Source organism: Symphalangus syndactylus, chromosome 8, assembly GCF_028878055.3.
Source record: "Symphalangus syndactylus isolate Jambi chromosome 8, NHGRI_mSymSyn1-v2.1_pri, whole genome shotgun sequence".
NCBI classification, from domain to species: Eukaryota; Metazoa; Chordata; class Mammalia; order Primates; family Hylobatidae; genus Symphalangus; species Symphalangus syndactylus.
This window is the reverse complement of record NC_072430.2, coordinates 78,866,464-78,892,804: the sequence shown is the minus strand read 5'-3', so window position 1 is coordinate 78,892,804 and position 26,341 is coordinate 78,866,464. Positions and strand designations below refer to the sequence as shown.

General features: G+C 36.9%; 1 protein-coding gene across 7 annotated transcripts in view; it reads left to right on the top strand.

The window, feature by feature from the left end:
• Positions 1-26,341, top strand: part of CHN1 (chimerin 1) — a 210,557-nt gene that overhangs the window by 112,125 nt on the left and 72,091 nt on the right. For 5 of the 7 annotated variants that reach the window (XM_055289797.2, XM_055289798.2, XM_063645607.1 and 2 more), the window contains one exon: positions 18,003-18,291. In XM_055289797.2, the coding sequence (XP_055145772.1) occupies positions 18,003-18,291 (289 nt within the window). Of the gene's footprint in view, positions 1-15,692; positions 15,746-18,002; positions 18,292-20,332; positions 20,357-26,341 lie in introns of those variants that run through there. The other 2 variants (XM_063645610.1, XM_055289799.1) reach the window with 2 other exon arrangements.

Genomic DNA, 26,341 nt, shown 5'->3' with positions numbered 1-26,341 from the left:
CCTAATCTGTAGCCCTGTTTTTCTGAACTTGTTTGTTTATCTTTTTTAACTTAATTTTTAAGTGCAATTACAGTATTGTTAACTCTATGCACATTGTTGTACAACAGATCTCCAGAACTTTTTCCTTTTGTGTGACTGAAAATCTATACCCATTGAACAACTCCGCATTTCCCTTCCTCCTACCCCATAGCAGCCACCATTCTACTTTTTGTTTGCATGATTTTGACTACTCTAGATATCGGTATAAGTGGATTCTTTTTATGATTGGCTTATTTTGCTTAACATAATGTCCTCACAGTTCATCCATGTTGTAGCATATGAAAGGATTTCCTTCATTTTAAAAGCTGAATAATACTACATTGTGTGTGTGTGTGTGTGTGTGTGTATATTCCTATATATAACCACATATATATATATACATAGTAGTCCTCTCTTATCTGCAGTGTATATATATATACTGCAGTATATATATATACTCCTATATATAACCACACACACACACACACATATATATATATATATACAGTAGTCCTCTCTTATCTGCAGTGTATACATTCAAGACCCCAGTGGATGCCTGAAACTGTGGATAGTACTAAACCCTGTGTGTGTGTGTGTGTGTGTGCGCATGTGTGTGTGTGCATGTGTGTGTATATACTATGTTTTTTCCAGCTGATAATGAGCTACTAAGTGACTAACAGGTAGGTAGCTTATACAAAATGGATATGCTGGATAAAGGGACAGTTCATGTCCTGGGAGAGACAGAGAGTGAAGGGGCAAGATTTCATCATGCTGTTCAGAATGGCACACAATGTAAGACATGTGAATTATTTATTTCTAAATTTTCCATTTAATGTTTTCATACCGTGGTTGACCATAGGTAACTGAAACCACAGAAAACGAAATCATGGATAAGGTGGACTACTGTACCACATTTTCTTTATCCACTCATCCATCAATGGACGTCTTGGTTTCTTTCACATCTTGGCTATTGTGAACAATGCTGCAGCGAATATGGGTGTGCAAGTATCTTCAAGATCCTGTTTTCTATCCTTTTGAGTAGATATGCGGAAGTCAGATTGCTGGGTCATATAATAGTTCTATTTTTAATTTTGTGAGGAACCTCCATACTGTTTTTCATAGTGTTTTTCACCATTTTCCAGCCTCACCAACTGTACACAAACATTCCATTTTCTCCACATCCTCACCAATATTTGTTATTTTCTGTTTTTTTTAGTAGTGGCCATTTTAATGGGCATGAAGTGATATCTCATTATGGTTTTGATTTGCATTTCCCTTACGATTAGTGATGTTGGACATCTTTTCATATGCTTGTTTGTCATTTGTATATCTTCTTTGGAGGAATGTCTATTCCTTTGGCCAGTTTTTAATTGGGTTATTACTACTTTTTGGTTATTGAGTTATAGGAGTTCCTTATATATTTTATATAGTCTGGATATTACCCCCGTATCTGATAATATGGTTTACAAATATTTCCTCCCATTCCCTAGGTTACCTTTTCACTCTGTTGATTGTTTCCCTCATTGTGCAGAAGTTTTTTGTGCTATAGTGCCATCTGTCTGTTTTTGCTCTTGTTACTTGTGCTTTTGGTGTCATATACAAGAAATTACTGCCCATTCCAATGTCATGAAGTTTTTCCCCTATGTTTTCTTCTAGGAGTTCTGTTGTTTCAGGTCTTCTATTTAGGTCTTTAATCCATTTTGAGTTGATGTTTGTACATGGTGTATCCAGATGATTGCTTTGCATATAGGTGTCTAGATTTCCCAACACTGTTTGTTGAAGAGACTATCCTTTTCCTGTTGTGTAGTCTTGGTACTCTCGGTAAAGATCGTTTGACCATACACATGACAGTTTATATCTGGGCTCTCTGTTCTCTTTCACTGGTCTATGTCCAAAACCATACAGTTTTGATTACTGTAGCTTTGTAGCTTTGTTATATGCTTTGAAATGAGGACATTTGAGGCATCCAGCCTTGTTTGTCTTTCTGAAGATCGTTTTGGCCATTTGTGGTCTTTTGAGATTTCATATGAATTTCAGAATCTTTTTTCTACTTCTGCAAAAATTCTATGGAGGTTTTAGTAGGGATTGCTTTAGTATCTAGATTGCTTTAGTGTCTAGATTGCTTTGGATAGTATGGACATTTTTAACAATATTAAGTTTTCTAACCTGTAAACATGAATGTCTTCACATTTATTTGTGTCTTCTTCAGTTTCTTTCAGTAATTTTTTGTAGTTTTTAGTATACAAGTCTTTTGCCTCTTAAGTTTATTTCTAAATATTTTATTCTTTTTGATATTCTTGTAAATGGAATTGTTTTCTTAGTTACCCTTTCGGATTGTTCATTGTTACTACATAGAAATATAGCTGATTTTTCTGTGTTGATTTTTGTATCCTGCAATTTTACTAAATTCATTTATTGGTTCTAATAGTTTTCTTGTGGAGTCTTTAAGGTTTTCTGCATATGAGATGATGTCATCTGTGAACAGAGGTAATTTTACTTGTTCCTTTGCAATTTGGATGCTTTTAATTTCTTTTTCTTGCCTAATTGCTCTGCCAAGAACTTCCAGTACTAGGTTGAACAGAAATGGTGAGGGTGGCCATCCTTGCCTTGTTCCTGATCTTAGAGGAAGAGCTTTCAGTTTTTCAGCATTAAATTTGATATAAGGTGAGGGCTTTTCATCTATGACCCTTGTTATACTGAGGTAATTTCCTTCTATTCCCAGTTTGCTGAGTGGTGTTTTTTGTTGTTTAAATGCAAGGGTGCTGAATTTAGTTAGATACTTTTTCTGCATCAATTGAGGTGATCATGTGGTTTTTGCCCTTCATTTTGTCAATGTGGTATATTACATTTATTGATTTTGTATAGTGACTCATTCTTGCATCCCCAGGGGTAAATTTCACGTGGCCATGTTATGTATATAATTCTTTTAATGTGCTATTTAATTTGGTTCACTAGGTTGGTGAGGATTTTTGTTTCAATATTCATCAAGGATATTGGTCTGTAGTTTTCTTGTAGTAATCTTTGTCTGGCTTTGGTATCACAGTAATGCTAGCATCATAAAATGAGTTTGGAAATATTCCTTCCTGTCTTAGACTGTTTGTGCTGCTGTAACAAAATACAGCAGACTGGGTAATATATAGACAATTGGTATTTATTTCTCATAGTGCTGGCATCTGGTAAATCCAAGACCATGGTGTTAGCACATTTAGTGTCTGGTGAGGGCCCAGACTATGCTTCCAAGATGGCAATCTGAACACTGTGTTCTCACGTTATGAAAGGAACAGAAGGGAAAAAGGGCCAAACCCTGGGTGAAGCCTCTTTTATAAAGGCTTTAATTCCATTTACAAAGTGATTGTTTCATAAAGGCCCCACCTCTTAATACCACTGCATTGGAGATTAAGTTTCAACATTAATTTTGCAGGGGACACAAACATTCAAATAACACCTCCTCTTCAAATTTTTAGAAGAGTTTGAGAAGGAATGGCAATTATTCTTTTTTAAATGTATGGTAGAGTTTTTCACTGAAGCCATCTGGTCCTGGCCTTTTCTTTATTGGGAAGCTGTTGACTACTGATTCGATGTCCTTGCTAGTTACAAGTCTGTTCAGATTTTCTGTTTCTTTATAATTCAGTCTTGGTAGGTTATATGTTTATGTGAATTAATTCATTTTTAGGTTATCCAGTTTGTTGACATACAGTTATTCATAGTAATTTCTTTTACTTTTTATTTTTGTGGCATCAGTTGTAATGTTTCTTGTTTCACTTCTGATTTATTTGGGTCTTTGCTATATTTTTCTTAATGGCTTGTCAGTTTTGTTGATCTTTTTAAAAAACTAACTCATAGTTGGTCCTCTGTTGTTTTTCTAGTGTCTATTTTGTTTATTTCAGCTCTAATCACTGCTATTACCTTCCTCTTGCTAACTTTGAGTTTTATTGGTCTTTTTTTCCCCCTAGTTCCTTGAGGTGCAAAATTATTTGATTGAGATCTTTCTTTTTTAATGTAGGTATTTACCACTATAAACTGCCTCTTAGTTCTGCTCTTGCTGCATCCCAAAAGTATGTTGTGTTTTTCTTTTCTTTTTTTCTTTTTTTTTTTTTTTGAGATGGAGTCTTGCTCTGTTGCCCAGGCTGGAATGCAATGGCATGATCCCGGCTCACTGCAACTTCCACCTCCTGGGTTCAAGCAATCTCTGCCTCAGCCTCCTGAGTAGCTGAGATTACAAGTGCCCACCACCACGCCCAGCTAATTTTTGTATTTTTAGTAGAGACGGCGTTTCACCATCTTGGCCAGGCTGGTCTTGAACTCCTGACCTCATGATCCACCCATCTCGGCCCCCAAAGTGCTGGGATTACAGGCGTGAGCCACCGCGCCTGGCCTATTTTCATTTGTCTCAAGATATTTTCTAGTTTTCCTTGTGATTTCTTCTTTGACCCATAGTTTTTCCAAGAGTATATTATTTGATTTCCACATATTTGCGAATTTTTTTGTTTTTCTTTTTTCTTTTTTTTTTGAGATGGAGTCTCGCTCTGTCGCCCAAGCTGGAGTGCAGTGGCACTATCTCTGCTCACTGCAAGCTCCGCCTCCCGGGTTCACGCCATTCTCCTGCCTCCCAAGTAGCTGGGACCACAGCCGCCCACTACCACACCTGGCTAATTTTTTTTTGTATTTTTAGTAGAGACGGGGTTTCACCATGTTAGCCAGGATGGTCTTGATCTCCTGACCTCATGATCCACCTGCCTTGGCCTCCCAAAGTACTGGGATTACAGGCGTGAGCTACCGTGCGTGGCCAATTTTTTAGTTTTTCTACTGCTATTGATATTTGGTTTCACTTCACTGTGATCAGAAAAGATACTTGGTATGATTTAAGCCTTCTTAAATTTTTTAAGACTTGTTTTGAGGCCTAACACATGATCCAACCTGGAGAATATTCCATGTATATGTGAGAAGAATATGCATTCTTCTGCTGTTTGGTGGAGTGTTCTGTATGTGCCTATTACGTTCAGTTGGGGTATAATGCTGTTTAAGTCCTCCTATTCCTTGTTGATTGTCTATCTGGTTTTTCTATTCATTATTAAAGTAATTTCTCCTTGAAGTTCATAGTAACATCATAATAACAAAACTTTAGCTTTGTATATTTGGGTGCTTTAATAGGTGCATATATATATTTTTTTCTTCTTCTTCTTCTTTTTTGAGATGGTCTTGCTGTATTGCCCATGCTGGTCTCGAACTTCTGGGCTTAAACGATGCTTCTGCCTCAGCCTGTTGAGTAGCTAGGACTAGGGCAGGTACATGCTACTGTACCTGGCTAAGTGTCTACATCCTTATATTTATATGTGCTATATCTTCCTGGTGAATTGACCCTTTTATTATCATGTAATGTCCTTCTTTGCCTCTTGTAACAGCTTTTTACTTAGTAAAAGTCTATTTTCCCTGATACAAGTATGGTCACCTGCCTTCCTTTGGTTACCATTTGCATGGAGTATCTTTGTCCACCCTTTTACTCTTGGCCTGTGTGTTTTTACATCTAAGGTGAGTCTTTTGTAGACAGTGTATAGTTGCATCTTGCTTGTGTATTTATTCAGCCACTCTCTATCTTTCAATTGAAGAGTTTAATCGTTTACATTTAAACTAGTTATGGATAGTGGAGGACTTACTATTGCCATTTTGTTAATTGTTTTTTGCTTATAGCTATTGTCTCTCTTCTCTGGTTGCTTTCATTTTTGTTTCATTGATTTTTTTATTGATGTGGTTTGATTCCCTTCTCATTTTCTTTTGTGTATTTCGTGCACACACACACACATTTATTTATTCTGGTTAGAATTCTTCAAGCTTCTTGAATTTGGATTTCTATTTCCTTTCCTCAAACCTGGGATATTATTTCTTCAAATTAGCTCTGCTGCTTTTTCTCTTTCTGGAATTCCCATAATGCATATATTGATACACTTTATAGTATCCCATAAGTCCCTTAGGATTTCTTCACTTTTTTGGGTTCATGTTTCTCTTTATTCTTTGGGGTTAATAATTTCAAATGACCTGTCTTTAAGTTTGCTAATTCTTTCTTTTGCTTTATAAAGTCTGTTGTTGAACCCCTTTTTAATCCATTTATTGTATCATTCAACTATAGAATTTATTGGTTTCTTTTTTATAGTTTCTGTGTCTTTGTTGATTTTATTTTGTCATGCATTTTTTTTCCTTGGTATTGTTTAGTTGCTTATCTGTGTTGTCTTGTAGGTCATTGAACTTCTTTTAGACATTTATTTTGAATTCTTTTTCAGATATTTCATAGATATCCATTTATTTGGGTTTAGTTTCAGGAGATTAATTTTGTTCCATTGATTGTGCTATTTCCTTGTTTCTTCATATGCTTGTAAGTTCATTCTTGTTTTTAGCTGAGTGTGTTTGAAAAAAAAAACCACCTTTTCCAGCCTTTATGGACTGCTTTCATACAGGAGAAAACCTTTATGAATTAACCTGTGTAGAGATTCCAGGGGCCTCTAAAACCTTTTAGGGGAGATGTGTTTTCTCTGGGCATGTGTGTGTAATTTCCCAGTTGGAGAGATTTGCTGGTTTCTTTTTCAGGAGATTTTAATCTCTTGCTCCCTCTGGTATCTGTGGGTAGTTTTGCAGGTTTTTGGTCTACAGCAGCAAGCTGTCCCACTCTCCCCTGAATCAAGTGAAATGTTAGTCCCTTGAATAGCTCCCTGATAAGTTGGAACACCATATTCATACTCCACTCTTCTCCCTCCTATCTTTTGTGGATTCACACCAGGCTGCACTGGCTTCTCTGTGGCACCATAAGACCTCTTTTGCTGCTGCAAGCCATCCTTACATTACCAGTTCCATTAGTGCTTTGAGTGCCCTGAGGCAAGAGGAAAAACAGTCCTTCAAGAAACCCTCTAAAAACCCAACATTGCATACCTGTTCCACTCTTCTCCCCACTGCTCTCCCCCATCACCCAGAAGCTGCAAGAAGAGCTTAGCTCTGCAGCTTGGGGAAGAGGTTATTGTGGATAAAGTGAAATGGCTCTTCTTACCTTCAATGCACCTCTTCTGGGCTTTGCACTTACCTGGAGTACTGCAACTTCTTAACTGGTTTCTGAAGTTCTCTTAAAGGTATTTTGATTTATTGATATATTACTCTTATCTTACTAAATGCACTGAATGTTTGTTTTGATTTGTCTCCCCTCAACACCCCATATTGCCCTTTCTTCCTTGAGTATAGTAGTACAGATCTATGAATGCTGCGTGTTATCCCCAGGCTACAATCGCCACCTTATGGTTCTTGTCATCCTTCCGAGTGAGTGTTTCTCCCTCCTCTTGCTCCCCATCTGCTCTTATTTCAGACAATCGTGTAGGTTTTGGCTCAGCTTCTGCTCTCAATTGTGGTCATTCTCCAAGCTGCAGATTGACCCTTGCTGCTAGGACTTTCAAAATTTTGCCAACGGTTCCAATAACTGTTTGCTGCCAGGTTTTTAGGTTCACTAAAAAAAGAAAAAATGTATTCATGACTCAAGTATTTTGATTTTTAGAGATGGTACCTAATGTGCAAGATTATATATTTGAGTCTCTATTGAATATGTTTTTTTCCTGGTGCTTTTGATCATATAGTTTTTAATTTTCTGAAAATATCTTCACATGTTCTATAAATATACCTAAGTGCAGGCACTACCTATAGTAAATATTTGTAAGTCTGTCTGTCTTTAAAAATGAACTAAGGTCCTCCAGGGCAGAAATGAAGTCTTGTACATCTTGGTTTCCTTAAACCTTTTGCAGTGGTTGGCATATACTGGGCTTATTTAGTAGAATTGCATTGAGTAATAAATTGTCAGACTTAGAACGCTTTTCTGTAATATGGTTCTTTACATAAATAGGAAACTGCGGAAATCCATTTTTCATTCCGTTTACCACTCTTGTCTTAGGATCTCTTAAGTAGACAGATATTCATGATTTCTTTGTTATGTTGCTCTAAAAGATACATAGCCTAATTATGGGGCTTTTGATAATCGTTTTGGTCCTGTGATTTTAAATAAATATAGGTGGTTGATTATTCAGAACATGACTTTGCAGTCAGACAGTCCTGGATTCAAATTCTTTTTTACATTTTCTATATGAGTTTGGGCAAGTTACTTTATCTTCTTAAGTTTCAGTTTCCTTATCTATAAGATGAGGATGTAATAATAATAATACCTCCTAGAGACACTGGAGGGATTATTTGAGATAATACATACATAGTGCCTAGGATATAACACTCAAAAAGTATTAGATAGTATTATTAAAATAAACACACAGAGATACATTCTGTATTACATTTTAAGCCTTTTGCTTATTAGCCATTACAAATCAACAAGTGGTAACTATTGTTATGTTGATAATTCTTTTTTTCGTCTAATAGGTTGATTATATCTGATGCCTAATATCTTCATTAAAGAGAAAAAGCTAATTAACCCCAGAAACTAAGTAGCAAATACAAATATGGTTTATTGCTTTTCCATAGTCAGAAATCCTAGTCTAGTTGTATTTAAAGTCTGATAAGAAGAATAGCTATCAGCTTAATGTAATTTTTTATCTTAAAAACTTAGCTATCCAAGCACAAAAGAATATATGTTATGTAATTCCATTTATATAAAATAGAAAATTATAGTAACAGAAAACAGATTAAGTGGTTAAACAGGACAACGCCAAACTGCAAAAGGGCATGAGGAAGCCATTGGAGGTATTGGAAATGTTCTGTATCTTGACCTTGATAATAATATATGCCAAAACTCATTGAATTGTGCACTTGCAATGGAAGCAGTTTATTCTATGTAAATTATACATTAATAAACTGATTTTTTTAGTAAGACATTTTTTTCTGAGAAAAATGTGATACTCTGCTGATTGTTAATGAACACTAAGTCCTAAACCTAAAGGCATGTACTTGACCAAATTTAGGCCTGTGTCTGCTCATTTATATTAACATCCTGCCCATATGGAAACCAGACTGTTGGCAGCATCAGACCTCCAAAATATGGTCCTGAAGCTGGAAATAAATGGGAAATGCCTAAATACCCATCACAAAACCCATGCCTTTATTGCAAAAGAGTGCTCAATAATCCCAGTCTATTTAAGACAGTTTTATATAAAAATTAATAAGTCGTTTTGTCTTGTTTCCAAACTTACAGTGGATAAAAAGCGAATTGGAAGGAGAACACAGTTAATAACCTGCAAGGAGGATTTAAAAATATAGAACTAGATCTAAGAACTAGAAGTTTAATAATTGGAGTCAATTTAGGTAAGAGAAAGGCAACTCAATACACTACAATAGTCTCTGGGATATTTCTGTATTCAAACACTAATATGTTAATAAACTTGAGTCATCAAGAAAAATGTTAAATTGTATTCCACGTATGATACTTAGGATGGTGTAATTTATATGGAAATGATTAAATAAAAGCATTGTATTGTTTAACAGAATTAAATAGGAATCTGAAAAACCTGCATATGAATTTGTGGGTTTGTGTTTGTACACACACTCATTCTTATACATGTATAGAACTCTATAAGCACTCACACTTACGTATTACTCTGTGCTTTTGTAGACTTCTGTCATGGTCTGACTTTTTATCCTGACATAGTAGTAACCTCATTTATAATAAGATTTCAGTTAGCTTTTAGTGGGACTGATCACCAACTCTTGAATATGCCAAGTCTATTATTCAAACATGTTGATTATTTCTAGGCCTACTCTAGTTTTTAAATAATTGGAATACGTGTAAAATACTTTTCTGTAAGTACAAATATAAATGTATGTAGTAGCGGGACACAATATTTAGTATTGGTCCTGTGGTTTAGTAGTAAAATGAAACATAGTAGGTAGCAGAAGTTACTATAATTGGCTCACTAAATTAGAAAAGTTTTTTGTAGGCCAGGCTCACGAATGTAATCCCAGCACTTTCAGAGGCTGAGGCAGGCAGGTCACATGAAGCCAGGAATTCAAGACCAGCCTGGCCAACATGGCAAAACCCCAACTCTACTAAATATTAGCTGGGCTTGGTGGTGCATGTCTGTAATCCCAGCTACTCAGGATTACTTGAACCAGGGAGGTGGAGGTTGCAGTGAGCCAAGATTATGCCACTGCACTCCAGCCTGAGTGACAGAGGGAGACTCTGTCTCAGAAAAAAAAGAAAAATTGTTTATCACTTATTTACTCCCAATTGTCAATAGAAAAAGCAGCTTCATATTATATAGGTCATCACACTAAGACCATTATGGCTCTGTAAATGGCAGACACTCTACTTTTTAAATTATGTCCAACAAAACTATGGTAATCTGATTATATTTTGGCAGTTATATGTAATTTCTGTGTGTGTGTGTGTGTGTGTGTGTATATATATATATATATTTTTTTTTTTTTTTTTTTTTTTTGAGACCGAGTCTCACTCTGTTGCCCAAGCTGGAGTGCAGTGGCGTGATCTCGACTCACTGCAACCTCCGCCTCCCGGGTTCAAGCGATTCTCCTGTCTCATCCTCCTGAGTAGCTGGGACTACGGGCGCCCGCCACCACACCTGGCTGATTTTTTTATTTTTATTTTTAGTAGAGACGGGGTTTCACCATGTTAGTCAGGATGGTCTTGATCTCCTGACCTCATCGTGATCTGCCCACCTTGGCCTCCCAAAGTGCTGGGATTACAGGCATGAGCCACCGCGCCCGGCTAATTTCTGTGTATTTTCAAAAATTCTTTTTATTGTTGCATATAGCTAGCTAACTTAGGGGAAACTATTTATGAAGTCTTTACTAATTCTATTCCACTTACTTAGGAGGTATGATATATGCCAAAGTACTATGCCAGTCTCTGGTGCTTTAAAGTAAGTAAAACGAATAACCGATTCTTAAGGACTCATAGGCAATAGCGAACCGTTAACAGTTTTCAAGAGGGAAAAATCATATGATAGGATCCCTCAAATGCATAATATTAATTATCACAGTATATGTCCCATAATTTTTTCTGTTTTACTGGATACTTAATGTGGGTTTAGCCATTTATGGATGTTGCTGCCAGATGTGTATATATATATGCATATATGTGGATATATATGTATTTGTATATATATATGGATGTTGCTGCCAGATGTATATATATATATGCTGGTACATATAATCACACATATTGTCTATGATATTAGACTCCTAGGAGTAGGATTAATATGTTCTAGGGTATGTATATATTCAACTTTAGTAAATAATATAAAACCCCTTTGTTAAACAACATTGCAGGTACTGGTTATATTAGCTGCTCTGTATCCTTGCTGGTACTTAGTATTGTTAGGCTTGTTAAATTTTGCCAGTCTGAGGATTTATTTGCAATTACCGGACTATTTTGTGAGCACCAGTTCTTGGTGTGAGTCTGTTTTCATCCATTGTGTAAATGTGTGTTCTCCATTATAATAAATTTTTTGAGTTATCGCTTTGATTCCTTCCCCTGCCATTTTGTCTCTTCTCTCTTTCTGTAAATGTTAGACTTTCAGGCCGGGCGCGGTGGCTCACGCCTGTAATCCCAGCACTTTGGGAGGCCGAGGCGGGTGGATCATGAGGTCAGGAGATCGAGACCATCCTGGTTAACATGGTGAAACCCCGCCTGTACTAAGAAAATGCAAAAAAATTAGGCAGGCGTGGTGGCAGGTGCCTGTAGTCCCAGCTACTTGGGAGGCTGAGAAAGGAAAATGGCATGGACCCGGGAGGCGGAACTTGCAGTGAGCTGAGATTGCACCACTGCACCCTAGCCTGGGCGACAGAGCGAGACTCTGTCTCAAAAAAAAAAAAAAAAAAAAAAAAGTTAGACTTTCTGGATTGATTCTCTATCTTAATTATTTTCTCTCCTTTTTTTCATCTTTTTGTCTTTTTGTTCTTTAAAATTTTCTCAACTTTATCTTTTTTTAAAAAAACTTTCATTTATGCTATATTCCTTTTTCTACTTATTTTTCTATATATTCTATATTTATTCCTTTTTTACAGCATTCTAATGTTTTTTGTTTAAACTCTATTCAAGAATAGGAACAGGAAACATCTTATTTTGGGTTTTTGAGCATATTTTCATTCCCATGCCTGATTTTGTTTCCTCTAACTTGCTTTGATTCTGTTTGTTTATCATAGTCTTTGTCTTTCATGAGAGGAGTTTTCCTCAAATGTCGGGTGATCCTTGGCTGACTGCTCATATTGAAGCATATGGAACCCTAAAAGGCTGGCTAGTAGTTCTGAGAGCTTGGGGGAAGCTTGACAATTATAGGATGATGGTCTCTACTCTTAAGTCTTTTTAGTTGAGTTGATCAGATTTCCAAGAGTAGAATCTTTCAGTCTCCTATCAGGAAAGGTACAAGCCAAGCCTTCTGATAGCCTCATGGTGAAGAGAAATGGAGGTATCAGTTTCTTTAGTATTTAAATTTTGGGTATTTAAAACTTTCACTTAGTTTTCAAGATGATACCTCTGCTTGTAGTCCCTCAGTTCACTATCTCCATGTTTTATCCTGTCTAGAAAACAGAACTTAAGTCTTCTGCCATGGTCGGGAAGGGATAACAGTGGGGACAGGATTGGGGAGGGCAGGAGGAATATCTAACTGCTTTTTAAATGGACTTTGAGTTAATCCTTCTATATCAGTTCTACCTTCCAGAGCTATGTCAGTTCCACTGTTCAGAAGATGGCTTCTTTGGAAGTTTAGTTAGGCAAACTGGATTTCTTCTTCACTGAAAATGATTTATTTGGCCAGGGAAATATCATTATGAGTTGACATAATTTAATACTTTCCTCCATAATCCAAAATTATATAGCAAGATAGACAAAAGTCATAGCCTAACAAAGTTTTGGATAGGAGATCATTTTAATGTTGTATATAACTATGCGCTGTCTTCCGTAGCCTTCCTTAGTTCATAGAATTCATCTAAATTTATTTTGTAGTACTTAATCGAATGCATCATCATATTTTATTTCTGTTTTAAATTTTCTTCCAAGAGTATCTTGTGATTGAATGAATGTATGAGATATTTGTATTTCACCATTAGATTAGCTTTTTTGACTCTGGTAAACAACACACAAATATGTATTTATGATAAATAAAACTGTTTTTGTATGTTGGTTGCTGGAAATACTTCTAACATTTTATTGTTAGCTTAGATGAGTGTGTTGTATATGTTTTGTTTTCTGTTTATTAACACAAAACATCTGTTAGCTTGGAGCTTTCCTTTGAAGAGATTCTTTCAAATCACTTTGGCCTCAAATTAGAATTAATTCTTGGTTTTGTATAAAGTAAAGTAAAATTCCGAAAGCTATTCTTTATATATTTTTTCATCATTTTTTTCTTCTAGACTGAATTTTTTGTCGATATGATTTATTTGCTGAAAAATAGAAAAGATGCTGTATTAAGGATTTTGTTTATTTTTAAAAAGATGTTAGAATTGTATATCTTGAAATGCATCTGAATGCATCTGAGCACAGCATTAAACAGCTTTTTAAAATAGGAAACCCAAAACCTGGAATCACTGGAGAAAGATATTCTTTCTAGAAAGCGGTATTATGTACAACAGTAGCAGTTAAAAGCCTTTCTTTTCTATTTGTTTACTATAGTACCACTCTGGAGAAAATGAATTTTCATCTTGCTGAACTCTACCTAGATGGGAGTTGGGCCTATGCAACTTCAAGTATGTTCACCAAGGAATAAACAGCTATTAAGTAAGGGCAGAGTCAGATAATAAAAGGAAAAGATGAAAAGAAAATTATCCTATAGAAGTCAAAGGGAAATGATTTAGCCTCAACAGTTTTTACAAATCAATGCTCTGTAATCTAGGGTTCAGTAGCTGTCACTAGGTCCACTTAATATGTTCCGCTTTCAATATATGTAAATCTCTCAGCTTTCTCCTTTGAATTCAGAGGCCTTATTCCCAGGACACAGTGGAAAGACCTTCTTTGCTTGCTCCTCCTCCCCGCTTTGCACTCTATTGTCTTCCCACTCTATTTAACCAAGTGGCAAATACAAACTTATTCAGAGACATCCAGGAGAAAATTTCACAAAGAGCTCCTCCTTGCCTTTTGTTAACTGTAAAGTAAATCAGTGCAGAGATGTTCCTGTACAGGCAGTGTTGCCAGTTATTTATTTAGCCATCTTCCATGCATATCTATTGAATATTTTTGCTGTTTTACTTTAGTGTTGGTAACTCATTCTGTCATTCTCTGCAGGGGCCTAAGCTAACAGAGAAGGAGAAAGGGAACTACCACTCGAGCCTACTATATATATTTAGCTTTGACTTAAATATCCTCATGTAATCCTCACAGCCATCTGGGGTAGGGTGATGTTATTCCTATTTTTTAGATGCAGAATCTGACGAATGATTTTCCCAAAGTCACCCAGCTAGGAAGTGGCAGATCCAGGATTTAAACTTACAACTGTCTGATGCCAAAGCCTAAGGTTTTCTCTTAAACATATAGGACCCACATTTGCCTGCCCCTGGCCAAACCATATTTCAAGACTACAAGAGAAACTGCAAGGGTGCTTTTGTACTTGGACATAAGCAGTAGCTCTGAGATCTTATGTAAGCATAACTGTTGTGCTCTGTTGTACTAGGCAGTGAGTTTCTTGGTTTTATGGTATGAAGGAGATACTGGATTCACTTGGTTTTGTGAATCACTTTACAGAATCTTTCTACATAAGAGCAAGAGTCTATATGTATATAGTTATTAAAATAAATCAATCTGAAGATGGACTTTTTTTTTTTTTTTTTTTTGAGATGGAGTTTCACTCTTGTTGCCCAGGCTGGAGTGCAATGGTGCAATCTTGGCTCACCACAACCTCCACCTCCCAGGTTCAAGCAATTCTCCTGCCTCAGCTTCCCGAGTAGCTAGGATTACAGGCATGCACTACCACGCCCAGCTAATTTTGTATTTTTAGTAGAGATGGGGTTTCTCCATGTTGGTCATGCTGGTCTCAAACTCTCGACCTCAGGTGATCCGCCCGCCTCAGCCTCCCAAAGTGCTGGGATTACAGGCGTGAGCCACCACACCTGGCAAGATAGACTTTTTTAAATTTAGCATTTTGTGTCTTTGTATTGACCTGTTTTATGTTTATCTTTTTACCACTGGGGTTACCAAGGGACTAGGAACTTTATTGTGAACCACCTAATACTTGACAGTAAAGTACCTGGGTGTTTTGTTAACTATTTGTTGAATAAATGACAATCTGCAAGCAGTGAACTTCAAGGAAAGAGTCTTTCTTTGACCTTAGATTTGGAATCTCCCCTTTTATGGCTCTTCTTATGTAGAATAGGCACATCCATTCCCACCTTTCTCAAGGATTTTCTGTCCTCTTTCTCTTCTTCTAATCTCACAAAGCACTATATGCCTTTCAGATAAAGAAAGTGGAGGCTGGGTGCGGTGGCTCAAGCCTGTAGTCCCAGCACTTTGGGAGGCCGAGGCAGGCGGATCACGAGGTCAGGAGATCGAGACCATCCTGGCTAACACGGTGAAACCCCGTCTCTACTAAAAATACAAAAAATTAGCCGGACGTGTTGGCGGGCACCTGTAGTCCCAGCTACTTGGGAGGCTGAGGCAGGAGAATGGCGTGAACCCGGGAGGCGGAGCTTGCAGTGAGCTGAGATCGTGCCACTGCACTCCAGCCTGGGGGACAGAGCAAGACTCCATCTCAAAAAAAAAAAAAAAAGAAAGTGGAGAAGTCTTTGACAGTCTGTGCTGTGGTGCTGTTCCTAGGTAACTTCCCAAGTAAAAGAGAGTAGTTCAGAGTAGGCCAGGAAAGCTTGGCAGTTCTCTTAGTAAAATATAATGCAATTTTTCTTTAAAAAGATCACTCATAATTCCAAAATGGAAATTCTTTTTTTTTTTTTTTTTTTTTTTTTTTTACCCTTTGAAGCAAAGTTTTAATCAAACTGTTCTAAGTTTTTTTGGTTATCTGATCATCTCCCTTTAGACTGAAAGTTTTATTGGATTGGAAGCCTGGAGCTGAAGTACAGGTGGAGCAAGAATTGGAAATTGTGGGCAGGGTCTCCTGAAGTCACTGAGTTGAGAAAGAAAAGGATAAATAGGGTTTTTTGCACAGCTCCTTACAGGTAGCCAGGCCTCTTCTTGGATGAATTAGGCATCGTCCATTGGAAAGAATTAGGAAGTTAACTCTAGACTTCCTAGTTCCTAGTCAGTCAAACCATTCCCAGTGCAGCCATCTTCCCTTCATGCCCTGTGCCCCCCATACTTCTCAGATTTCAAAAGGCAATTGAGTACTAAATGATGGACGCCATTGCTTGGATTGTTTTTAAATGCTATATCCACTGTGGAAATGCCCACTGTAAAATCTTAAGTCCCAGCAGGAGTAAAATGGTCTGAGTCCTCATTGAAATGTCTCTGATACAACCGAAACATAAAGGGACTCAATGCTATGTGTGTTTATTATTGTAGGAGTTTTATAAAACTATGGAGTTGCTTTCCATGTTGCAGATAATGTATATTAGAAAAAAAGGAAATGATGAAAGCAGTATATTAAACTGAAAAACTTTTATATTTAACTTTGGTGTAGAAATTTCACATTTCTAATTTTTTAGGCTTTATAATGAAAATATACTTGGGAGAAATGTGTCTTTAACATTAGAGGAAAATGGAGAACAAGACAGTGTAATTATATGGATAGTTCACTTAAGTGTAAATCAAAATTTGATTGTTACTAAAGGATGGATAAATTATACTTTAGAAGGGCCAACATGGATAGTATGTTGGATTCTAGATTAAATTGTTATTAAAGTCTAATTTGAACCACAGAAACAGACATCCTCTGGCTATTATTTTTAAAAATATTTTATTTCCTTTCCATATTTTATTTCCACATTAAGATGTTTCTAACTCTTATCCATTTGGAATATAACCTATACCAGAACAATTTTGTTATATAACAAGGTTGTAGTCCCATTTAACACTTTACTTAAACAGCGTTTATTTTAGTATTTTAGTTCATCCCTGTTCTGTCGTACTTTTAACAATGAAATTAAATATATCCTTTGTGACTTGTTTAGTTTTTAATTAGTCTCACTCAGGGTTACCTTCAGGAGACCATGACACTGGCAGCTCTTGTTGCCTTGTTGCCTTTTGACATCTGCTTTCATTAAAGTCAGTGCATTTTCTTGCCTGTGTCTTCCTGCAAGGACACTGATGTTAATGATGCCAGATTGGATCCATTTCTGAGGTCTGCTGCAGGAAGCAAAATACTGAAATTATCATAAAAGTAAACCATTATTCTTCAGTTGTTAGAGCACGTCATCAGAACATAAAATTGAAAACAGAATTTCTATAGTCCAATAGCTTATGACTTTTGTGCTGTATATATTTCAAACATTTCTTGCACAGACCTAACCAGCAGACAGAATAATGACTCTTTAAAAAGGAAAGAATAAGTCCTTGGCCTGTGGCCAGAAGTAGCAAAAGTGTGTTTCTGTGCCATCCTGCCCTGCATGGCTCAGGTTTCTGGAGTCAGCTCTACTTTAAGTGATTGCTGGCATCATATTCTGGTTAGCCCTAAATGGAATTTTCCTATTAAAAGACATGACTGCTGAGGTCTAAAGTACATTGAATATTCTTATTGATCAACTTGAAGAAAAAATGTTAGTATAGAAATGTCATCTATTATGGAGTTGGCCAATTGAATATTGACTATGTTTTAATGTGGTGTGAGGTTTATTTTCTCCCATTTTTTCCACAGGCATAACAAAGTGGTTTAAAAAGATAAATAAAAAAAATTCTTTCTATGGTAGGCATACTTTTGACTAGTTGTCCCTAGTTATTACAAGTTCATTCTTTGTGTTCAAAGGTTTAATTTTATATATTCCAGACGATTCAGAGAGATTAGCCACAGCTTATTTAAACAAAGAAGACACACACAAAACAAAGCAATAGTTTTTTTTTTTTTTTCAGTAAGAATTCAGTTGCTTACTTTTCTTAAAACATCTTTCCCATTTCATTGAGGCAGATTTGGAAGTCAAACCAGAAACTTCAGGCTCTACTACGATGGCAAGCACTTTGTTGGGGAGAAACGCTTTGAGTCCATCCACGATCTGGTGACTGATGGCTTGATTACTCTCTATATTGAAACCAAGGCAGCAGAATACATTGCCAAGATGACGATAAACCCAATTTATGAGCACATAGGATACACAACCTTAAACAGAGAGCCAGCATACAAAAAACATATGCCAGTCCTGAAAGAGACACATGATGAGAGAGATTCTACAGGCCAGGATGGGGTGTCAGAGAAAAGGGTAAGCTACTATGAAACCACACTTTATCTTTTTCTGTTTGGGGTTCTTTTAAGAAAGCCATTATTGCCAGAAGAGATTGATTTATCCACAGTGCTTTGGAAAGTATATTCATTTTTCTTAATGTCTAGTTTCTGTGATGCTGAGCTTTGCTTATAACTAATTCTTGTTCTATTAAAATATGTCAGGTATATTTTTATATTCCTGGTTGTTTTCTGTTTTATCAGTTTCACAATTTTAAAACTATGTTGAAAAAATGGCCCCTAATAAAAAATAGTTCAGGGGATTGGTCAGAAGCATAACTCCTGGTCAAGAAAAGATAGCTACTATTACATAAGTAATTGAGGGGATTGCATTATCTCTCAAAATTACTTTTTTGTTTTCCTTAAAGATAATTTACTTTATAAATAGTTGTGTTCTTAGCAAGATTTTATGTGTGTGTATATATTATGTGTGTGTGTATGTATACACACACATTTTGGGAGTCAGTCATTCTTGAGTAGGAGGAGGATTTATCTCTTTATAATCTGTTAAGAAGTAATTGAATGAGTAAGATTCACTTTTACTTTTCTTTAATTATAAGAGACAATTAATTCCAAAAGACAATTTAAGTTTTTTAGCTGTCATATTTTAATTGTGATATATTTCAGGTTAACATAAAAGTTTTAATTTCTTGGCATTAAGATTATTTTACTTTTGAAAATTGCCCCCAGCCTCCTCCTCACCCCCAAGAAAAAAGTAAGAGATTTTCCTGATGTTTTATAGTGTGTGACATTTAGTTGGGGGTATTTTATGTATTGTAATTGGAACTGTGTTAATTCATTTTTATGGTTTTGAGAATCTTCAATTGCTAAACCAAAGAAATGCAATAGGTCTTGAGCTTGGATTCTATCACCAAATAGATTTGTGTGCAAGCTGTAATACCTAATTTGTCTGTGCTTTTGATTGTCTTATTTGTAAAATTGTAATAATGGTCAAGTTGCTGTGAGGAGTGAGTGAGATAGCAAGCGTAAAATGCTCCATCAGCACTTGGCACATGTAGACACTCAATGTAAGTTTGATGGTAATGTTGTTATATAGCAGCCATCTTACCTCAAGGCAGCATCCTCAAATAACTCCCCATTACCTTAGAGTATTTGGGTACAGAATGGAAATAAGAAAGTTTGTGTCCAGCTCAAATTTTGGTTTTTGGCAGATCTTACATTGGCATTTTGTGGCTACGGAGAAAACAACATTTAAAAGGATAAACTGTAGAAAATGTATAAAAATTGTTTTTTTATATATTCATATTTGCTAGGAACCACAAATCTTGTTTGGAAGTAGCCAGAACTTAAAATCCTTAGTACCTGCTGTATTTAATATTGTTCTTTTCATGGTCTAATACCCATTTTCTCACTATTGGTTGATTTTCCATTTATGGCATTTTTTAGTAATGCTTGTATTTGAATATCTAATACTGACATTATATTCTTTGCAGATTTGCTAGAACATTCTAAGTCAACATTTGTGAAATGTTTAAAAATGTGTACATGTGAGTCTTTCAAAATTGATCAGCCTAGTGATAACCTTTGTTAATGCATTCTGAACGTGCTTTCCAACACCAAGGGACTTTAGCTAAAGACACTTAGCTGTCTAACATTAGGCAAGTCATTTGACTTCACCAGGCCTTGGTTGTCCCCCATCAAAGTAGAACTGATATTCACAGAGATAGTAAGCTGAGGTAGATACCTAGAAGACCCTTGTAGCTCCAGGAGTCATGATTCCCTGTGTATTCTAGCAACTTTCTGTACTGAATTCCCTGGTCTTGTTCTGTGCTGGTGGACAGCGATAGCTACTGAGAGTGAAATTGCTGGCACTGGGAAGTATCTCTCTGCGGCAGTACATAATTAAGAATCATTTTTAAAATTACTCTTTGCTTTAAACCGCATGCATCTTAAATCTAGCTGGCTTAAAATCTACTCACTCAAAAATAGATTTATTTTATTTACAGGTGTCATCCAACAGGACAGGGTTGATGACCTGTTCAACAGCTTGAAACATTGATTCCCTGTCACAATGGATGACATTTGTAAGTAAAGACAATCATGTTTAATTGATTTAAAGTATCTATTGACACAAGTATGGTTTAATAAATATTTAATGGGCCCTTAATAGCTAAAACCCCTCTTGTCCGTGAATTCTTTACCTCAGAGGCCAAAAGTGTTGGCTTTGCAGGAATTAGCATGCTGTTGTGAAAAGATACTAGTGTTGGAATTAAGAGCTATGTTCTATTTCTACAAGAATGAATTTTATATGTCACTTTGGGCAAACTGCTTTACTTTTCTGAGACTGTATTTCCCATCTTTCTGGGAGGGCTTTGGACTAGGTGGTCTCCAAGATGTGGTTCTTCTAGTCTGTGGTCCTTTAAGGAGTGTAGGTATTGTAGAAGCAGGACAACATAGTACCAAAAGGAATACTTGATGTGGTCCTGAGAAGTGAGGTCTGCTTTTAACTTATTCACCAACTAATTGTATGACCTTGGGACAATCACCTCACCTGTCTGGACTTCAGTTTCTTCGTATGAGATAAGGCATTTTCTACAAAACAATAATTATACAGGATTTTAATAAATACTGCAGAAAGGGTTCTATGCTCAAATAGGTTTGATGAAAATTTAAGTTTTTTTAAAAGTTTGATCCTGGCTGGGCATGGTGGCTCACACCTGTAATCCCAGCACATTGGGAGGCCAAGGCGAGGCAGATCACCTGAGGTCAGGCATTCAAGACCAGCCTGGCCAACATGGTGAAACCTCGTCTCTACTAAAAATACAAAAATTAGCCGGGCATGGTGGCACTTACTCATAATCCCAGCTACTAGGGAGGCTGAGGCAGGAGAATCACCTGAACCTGGGAGGCGGAGGTTGCAATGAGCAGAAATCGTGCCACTGCATACCAGCCTGGGCGACAAGAGTGAAACTTTGTCTCAAAAAAAAAAAAAAAAAAAGAATACATAAAAAATAAATGAAAGTCTGATCCTTTCTGTAGGCCTGCTCTGCGTTATTCATGACTTAATATGATTATGACTCTCTAAGAGTGTTCTCATACTCAGTTGATCACCTTGCCATTATTAAGAACATTTTTGAAAAATAATGTTTCATGAAACCCACTTTGGGAAATTTTGAACCAGATAATTTCCTAAGGTCTTTCTTTGTTTTAAAATAGAAAGATGAGAATTCCGAGTGTTTTTTTGTTGTTGTTGCAGTCCTAAAGGTGTAAGTTGTGCATCTGAGCTTTTGGGAAAGGCTGGCAGGATGGTTTCATGGCCATGAAGGTTTTTACCATGAGGAGTGAATCCTGAAGATTCTTACTTGTCCCTAGGATCTGGTGTGAAAAGTATTTTTTTTCCAAGTGATAGCTATGTCATTTTTCTCATTAACTATTTCAGTTGCTTCCTCAGCCTGAAATATCAATTGGAAAACACTGAAATAGATAAAAATATTTAATCATGAAATTGCAGCATCTTGAGAAGCCAGACTTTCTTCCCTTCTAAAATGGCTTAATTTAGCAGTCCAGACTGGCCAAGAGCCCAACTTTTATTAGTTACTTCTTTCTATTTATCTTGGAACTGTATTTGAATAGTTTGGTATTCCAAGTAGTGAATACTATATGTTTACGTCAACAGATACTGGACCAATGGCTGAATGCAATAGTTTTTATGATAATTTTACACTTAATAATATAATTTTAATTCCCCCAAACCATGCTTTCAAAATGTCTCATATAATTGTTAATAATATAAGCTATCAAACAAATGATATAATTTGCATTTCGGAAGCCATACTGCGAGCCAGATCTCTGAATCTAGGCAGGATGTCTTTACTTTGGGATTTTGTTATCTAAGATCTAAACCTGTCCCACATGTAAGGATGCTTGAGATGTCAAGGGTGTACAAAATGAATTTTTTTATTTTATGGAACTTTGACATACTAAATAACCTATGTGTGTCTGTGTGTGTATTTTTTTTTCTTCCCCTCTAAGCTTGGAATGAATGCAGTGCTTGACACATTGTCATATTAATTTATTTTTAAGGAATTTCTTTAACATTTAGGTTCCATTTTTGAAGAATTCTTTTGGGATCACCAGACTGTGTGTTGTATTGAAAAGCCTTGTGAAATTTTAAGTTGAAATGTAATTGGGTCCTTGCCCAAAACTGCCATAACTACTTGAATTCTTTGGATACCTCCACAAAATGATAGGAGTCTTTGTTCCCTGGAATAGCAAAAGGGGCATGGTCAGTCTGCTTTGTTAATTGGCTTAGTCTCTCACAAGGCAAGTCTTCTAAATGTTTTTACTTTGCTTCAAATATATATATAGGCCATTACCTGTATCCATGTAATCTCAGTGTAGAAATCAGCAGTAAGGTGATACTTAATCACGAATAAAAGTAACAATACCAGAGGAGTGCATGGCACAAAGAAGTTTGCAGAAAACTGTTGATTTCTTGATTTTGTACCTTCCCAGTCTTTTGGGCCTTTTTCGTCATTCCTTGTTCATGCTCAAGCTGTGCTCCTCTTTTTGTTCTTCTCCCTCTTAGCCCTGCCTTTTAAAATCCACTTCTCGCTCTCCCCCAAGTTTACATGCCCAAGTCTCCAATGTGGCTTGTTCAAGGTTAAGATCAGTTGTTCTGGAATGAACAGGCTCTTAGAGATCGCCAGTTGTGCCCAGGGTTACTGATTTGCATTAAAAAGCCAGTTTAGTAATTTATGAGGAAGACTACAATTTCTGCACAGAACTTCTCATAGTGCGTTTATCCTCTATAAACAGCCTCCTTAAGAAATCAAGTAAAGTTAAAAAAAAAAAAAAGTATATATTAGTCTGTGTGGTCTTGAACAAGTCCTTAACCTCCCTAAGTCTCAAGTTGCCCCAGTCTCTAAAATGGGGATTATGGATACCATTACTCTGGTGAACAGGAGTATTGCAAAGATTTTATAATGTGGCCTTCCTAGTAAATGTGAAGCATTGCATGAAGAATTATTGCTTTCTGGGATCAGAGGAGTCCCCAACCAGGTGCCTATTCCTGGGTCTTGGTACTATCCCCCTAGCTTTTGCTAGGAACAGCATGTTCAGATTTCTCTTTAAGATCCATCTTTTCAAAATGGGAGAAAATTTTCACAACCTACTCATCTGACAAAGGGCTAATATCCAGAATCTACAATGAACTCAAACAAATTTACAAGAAAAAAACAACCCCATCAAAAAGTGGACGAAGGACATGAACAGACACTTCTCAAAAGAAGACATTTATGCAGCCAAAAAACACATGCAAAAATGCTCATCATCACTGGCCATCAGAGAAATGCAAATCAAAACCACAATGAGATACCATCTCATACCAGTTAGTATGGCCATCATTAAAAAGTCAGGAAACAACAGGTGCTGGAGAGGATGTGGAGAAATAGGAACACTTTTACACTGTTGGTGGGACTGTAAACTAGTTCAACCACTGTGGAAGTCAGTGTGGCGATTCCTCAGGGATCTAGAACTAGAAATACCATTTGACCCAGCCATCCCATTACTGGGTATATACCCAAAGGATTATAAATCATGCTGCTATAAAGACACATGCACACGTATGTTTATTGCGGCACTATTCACAATAGCAAATACTTGGAACCAACACAAATGTCCAACAACGATAGAATGGATTAAGAAAATGTGGCACATCTGCACCATGGAATACTATGCAGCCATAAAAAATGATGAGTTCATGTCGTTTGTAGGGACATGAATGAAACTGGAAACCATCATTCTCAGTAAACTATTGCAAGGACAAAAAACCAAACACCTCATGTTCTCACTCATAGGTGGGAATTGAACAGTGAGAACACGTGGACACAGGAAGGGGAACATCACACTCCGGGGACTGTTGTGAGGTAGGGGAAGGGGGGAGGGATAGCACTAGGAGATATGCCTAATGCTAAATGACGAGTTGATGGGTGCAGCACACCAATATGGCACATGGATACATATGTAACAAACCTGCACATTGTGCACATGTACCCTAAAACTTAAAGTACAATAAAAAAAAAAAAAGATCCAGGCCGGGCGCGGTGGCTCACGCTTGTAATCCCAGCACTTTGGGAGGCCGAGGCGGGCGGATCATGAGGTCAGGAGATCAAGACCACGGTGAAACCCTGTCTCTACTAAAAATACAAAAAATTAGCCGGGCGTGGTGGCGGGCGCCTGTAGTCTCAGCTACTCGGAGAGGCTGAGGCAGGAGAATGGCATGAACCTGGGAGGCGGAGCTTGCAGTGAGCCGAGATTGCGCGCCACTGCACTCCAGCCTGGGCGACAGAGCGAGACTCTGTCTCAAAAAAAAAAAAAAAAAAAAAAAAAAAAAGATCCATCTTTTGAGTGCTTGAACTGCTCTTTAAGTTCACAAGATTGTTATCTTGTGTTAGGAGTAAAGGGCTGCTAATTGCATTATGAAGAAAGCAGTTTCTCTTTTAATAATATGGTGATAGCTCTGTCTCTAATCAGGAAACGTATGCCTTTGTCCAATAATTCTCTAATGACTTTTAAGGCCAAAATATATTATTTTCCTGTGGTATTTGCATTTTAGTATCAAACAGTATTTTAACTTTCCTTTCCCTGAATGTAAGACAAGTCAAGCTTTCTGCTTCTATGCCTCTCAGTGAACTTTTATTAAACCTGCACTCCATCTTGAGCCCATTACAATGTTTCAGATTTTCTGTAAGTCTGTTTAATATCTTTACATTTCATTTTCTAAATAGTCTTTCATGAGCCATCTACACAATTTGTTCTTGATATTCAGAAGTTATGTTGGATCCTTTTTTTTTTGAGACAGGGTCTCACTTTGTCACCCAGACTGGAGTGCAGTGATGCAAACATGGCTCACTGCAGCCTTGACCACCTAGGCTCAAGCGATCCTCCTGCCTTAGCCTCCCAAATAGCTGGGACTACAAGCTGTGCATTACCATACCTGGCTAATTTTTGTATTTTTTGTAGAGATGAGGTTTCTCCATGTTGCCCAAGCTGGTCTCAAACTCTTGAGCTCAACTGATCTACCCACCTCCGCCTCCCAAAGTACTGGGATTACAGACGTGAGCCACAGTGCCTGGCCTTATGTTGGAATTTAAACAAGTTAAGAGCAAGGCAGGAATATTATCTCAGTTTCTTCTTCAGTCTCCTGAACTAACTTATCTCCTATCAAAATTAATTGCACTTAATTCAGCATTTATTGTATGCCTCCCATTTGCAAGGAAACAGGCTGGGCTCTGGAGGAAATAAAAGATGTTTAAGATTTAAGCCCTGTCTCAAAGAACTTACAGTTTAATGTTTCGTTATTTCTCCCTATTTAATAACACTTAGGCATCTTGAAAGCAGGAGGCAAGCTGCCTTTATCATCTGTATATTATCACAGACATTAAATAAATATTAAGGTGGACTCACTTTGATTTGAGTTTGCCTTTATCATAGCCCAGCAGACCACAGAAAACACCTTTGTAGATAAGAAAACTGATTTTTCAGAATCATGAATAAGAAATTAATATGAGATTCTGGCATTCCACCGCAGTTTCAAGGCTTTTACCCCCAGTATTGTTTCATTTGTGACTCGATACCTTGAGTTTTATATGAACAGTTGTTGACCGACTACATAAATGACTTTTTAAAAATGAGTTCAGCCAAATCCAAGGTCCTAATAGAAATCAGTCCTGAGACTGAGAAAGAAAAACAGTCATTCAGTTTGATTTGCTACTATGTATTTTTCCCTTAAAGAATTCAGAATCCTTAGAATGTCCTTGGGAGGTGGAGAGGGTCATTCTTCATTCTATGGTTAAAGCATCAGAGGTAGAAAACAATTGTCTTTTGTGACATGAAATAGTTTGTGAGGGTGGTGGCTAGATGCTCCTCTTTAGGGCTATGTTCAAAGCAGCCAAGATGGTAAGTGACCAAGCTCATGGCCATCAATTTTGTGTTGGGACCATCTACACCTTACCAGAGAATCCCATGCTGTAATGATTAAAGAAAACTCAAATGGGGCCCAGGAAATT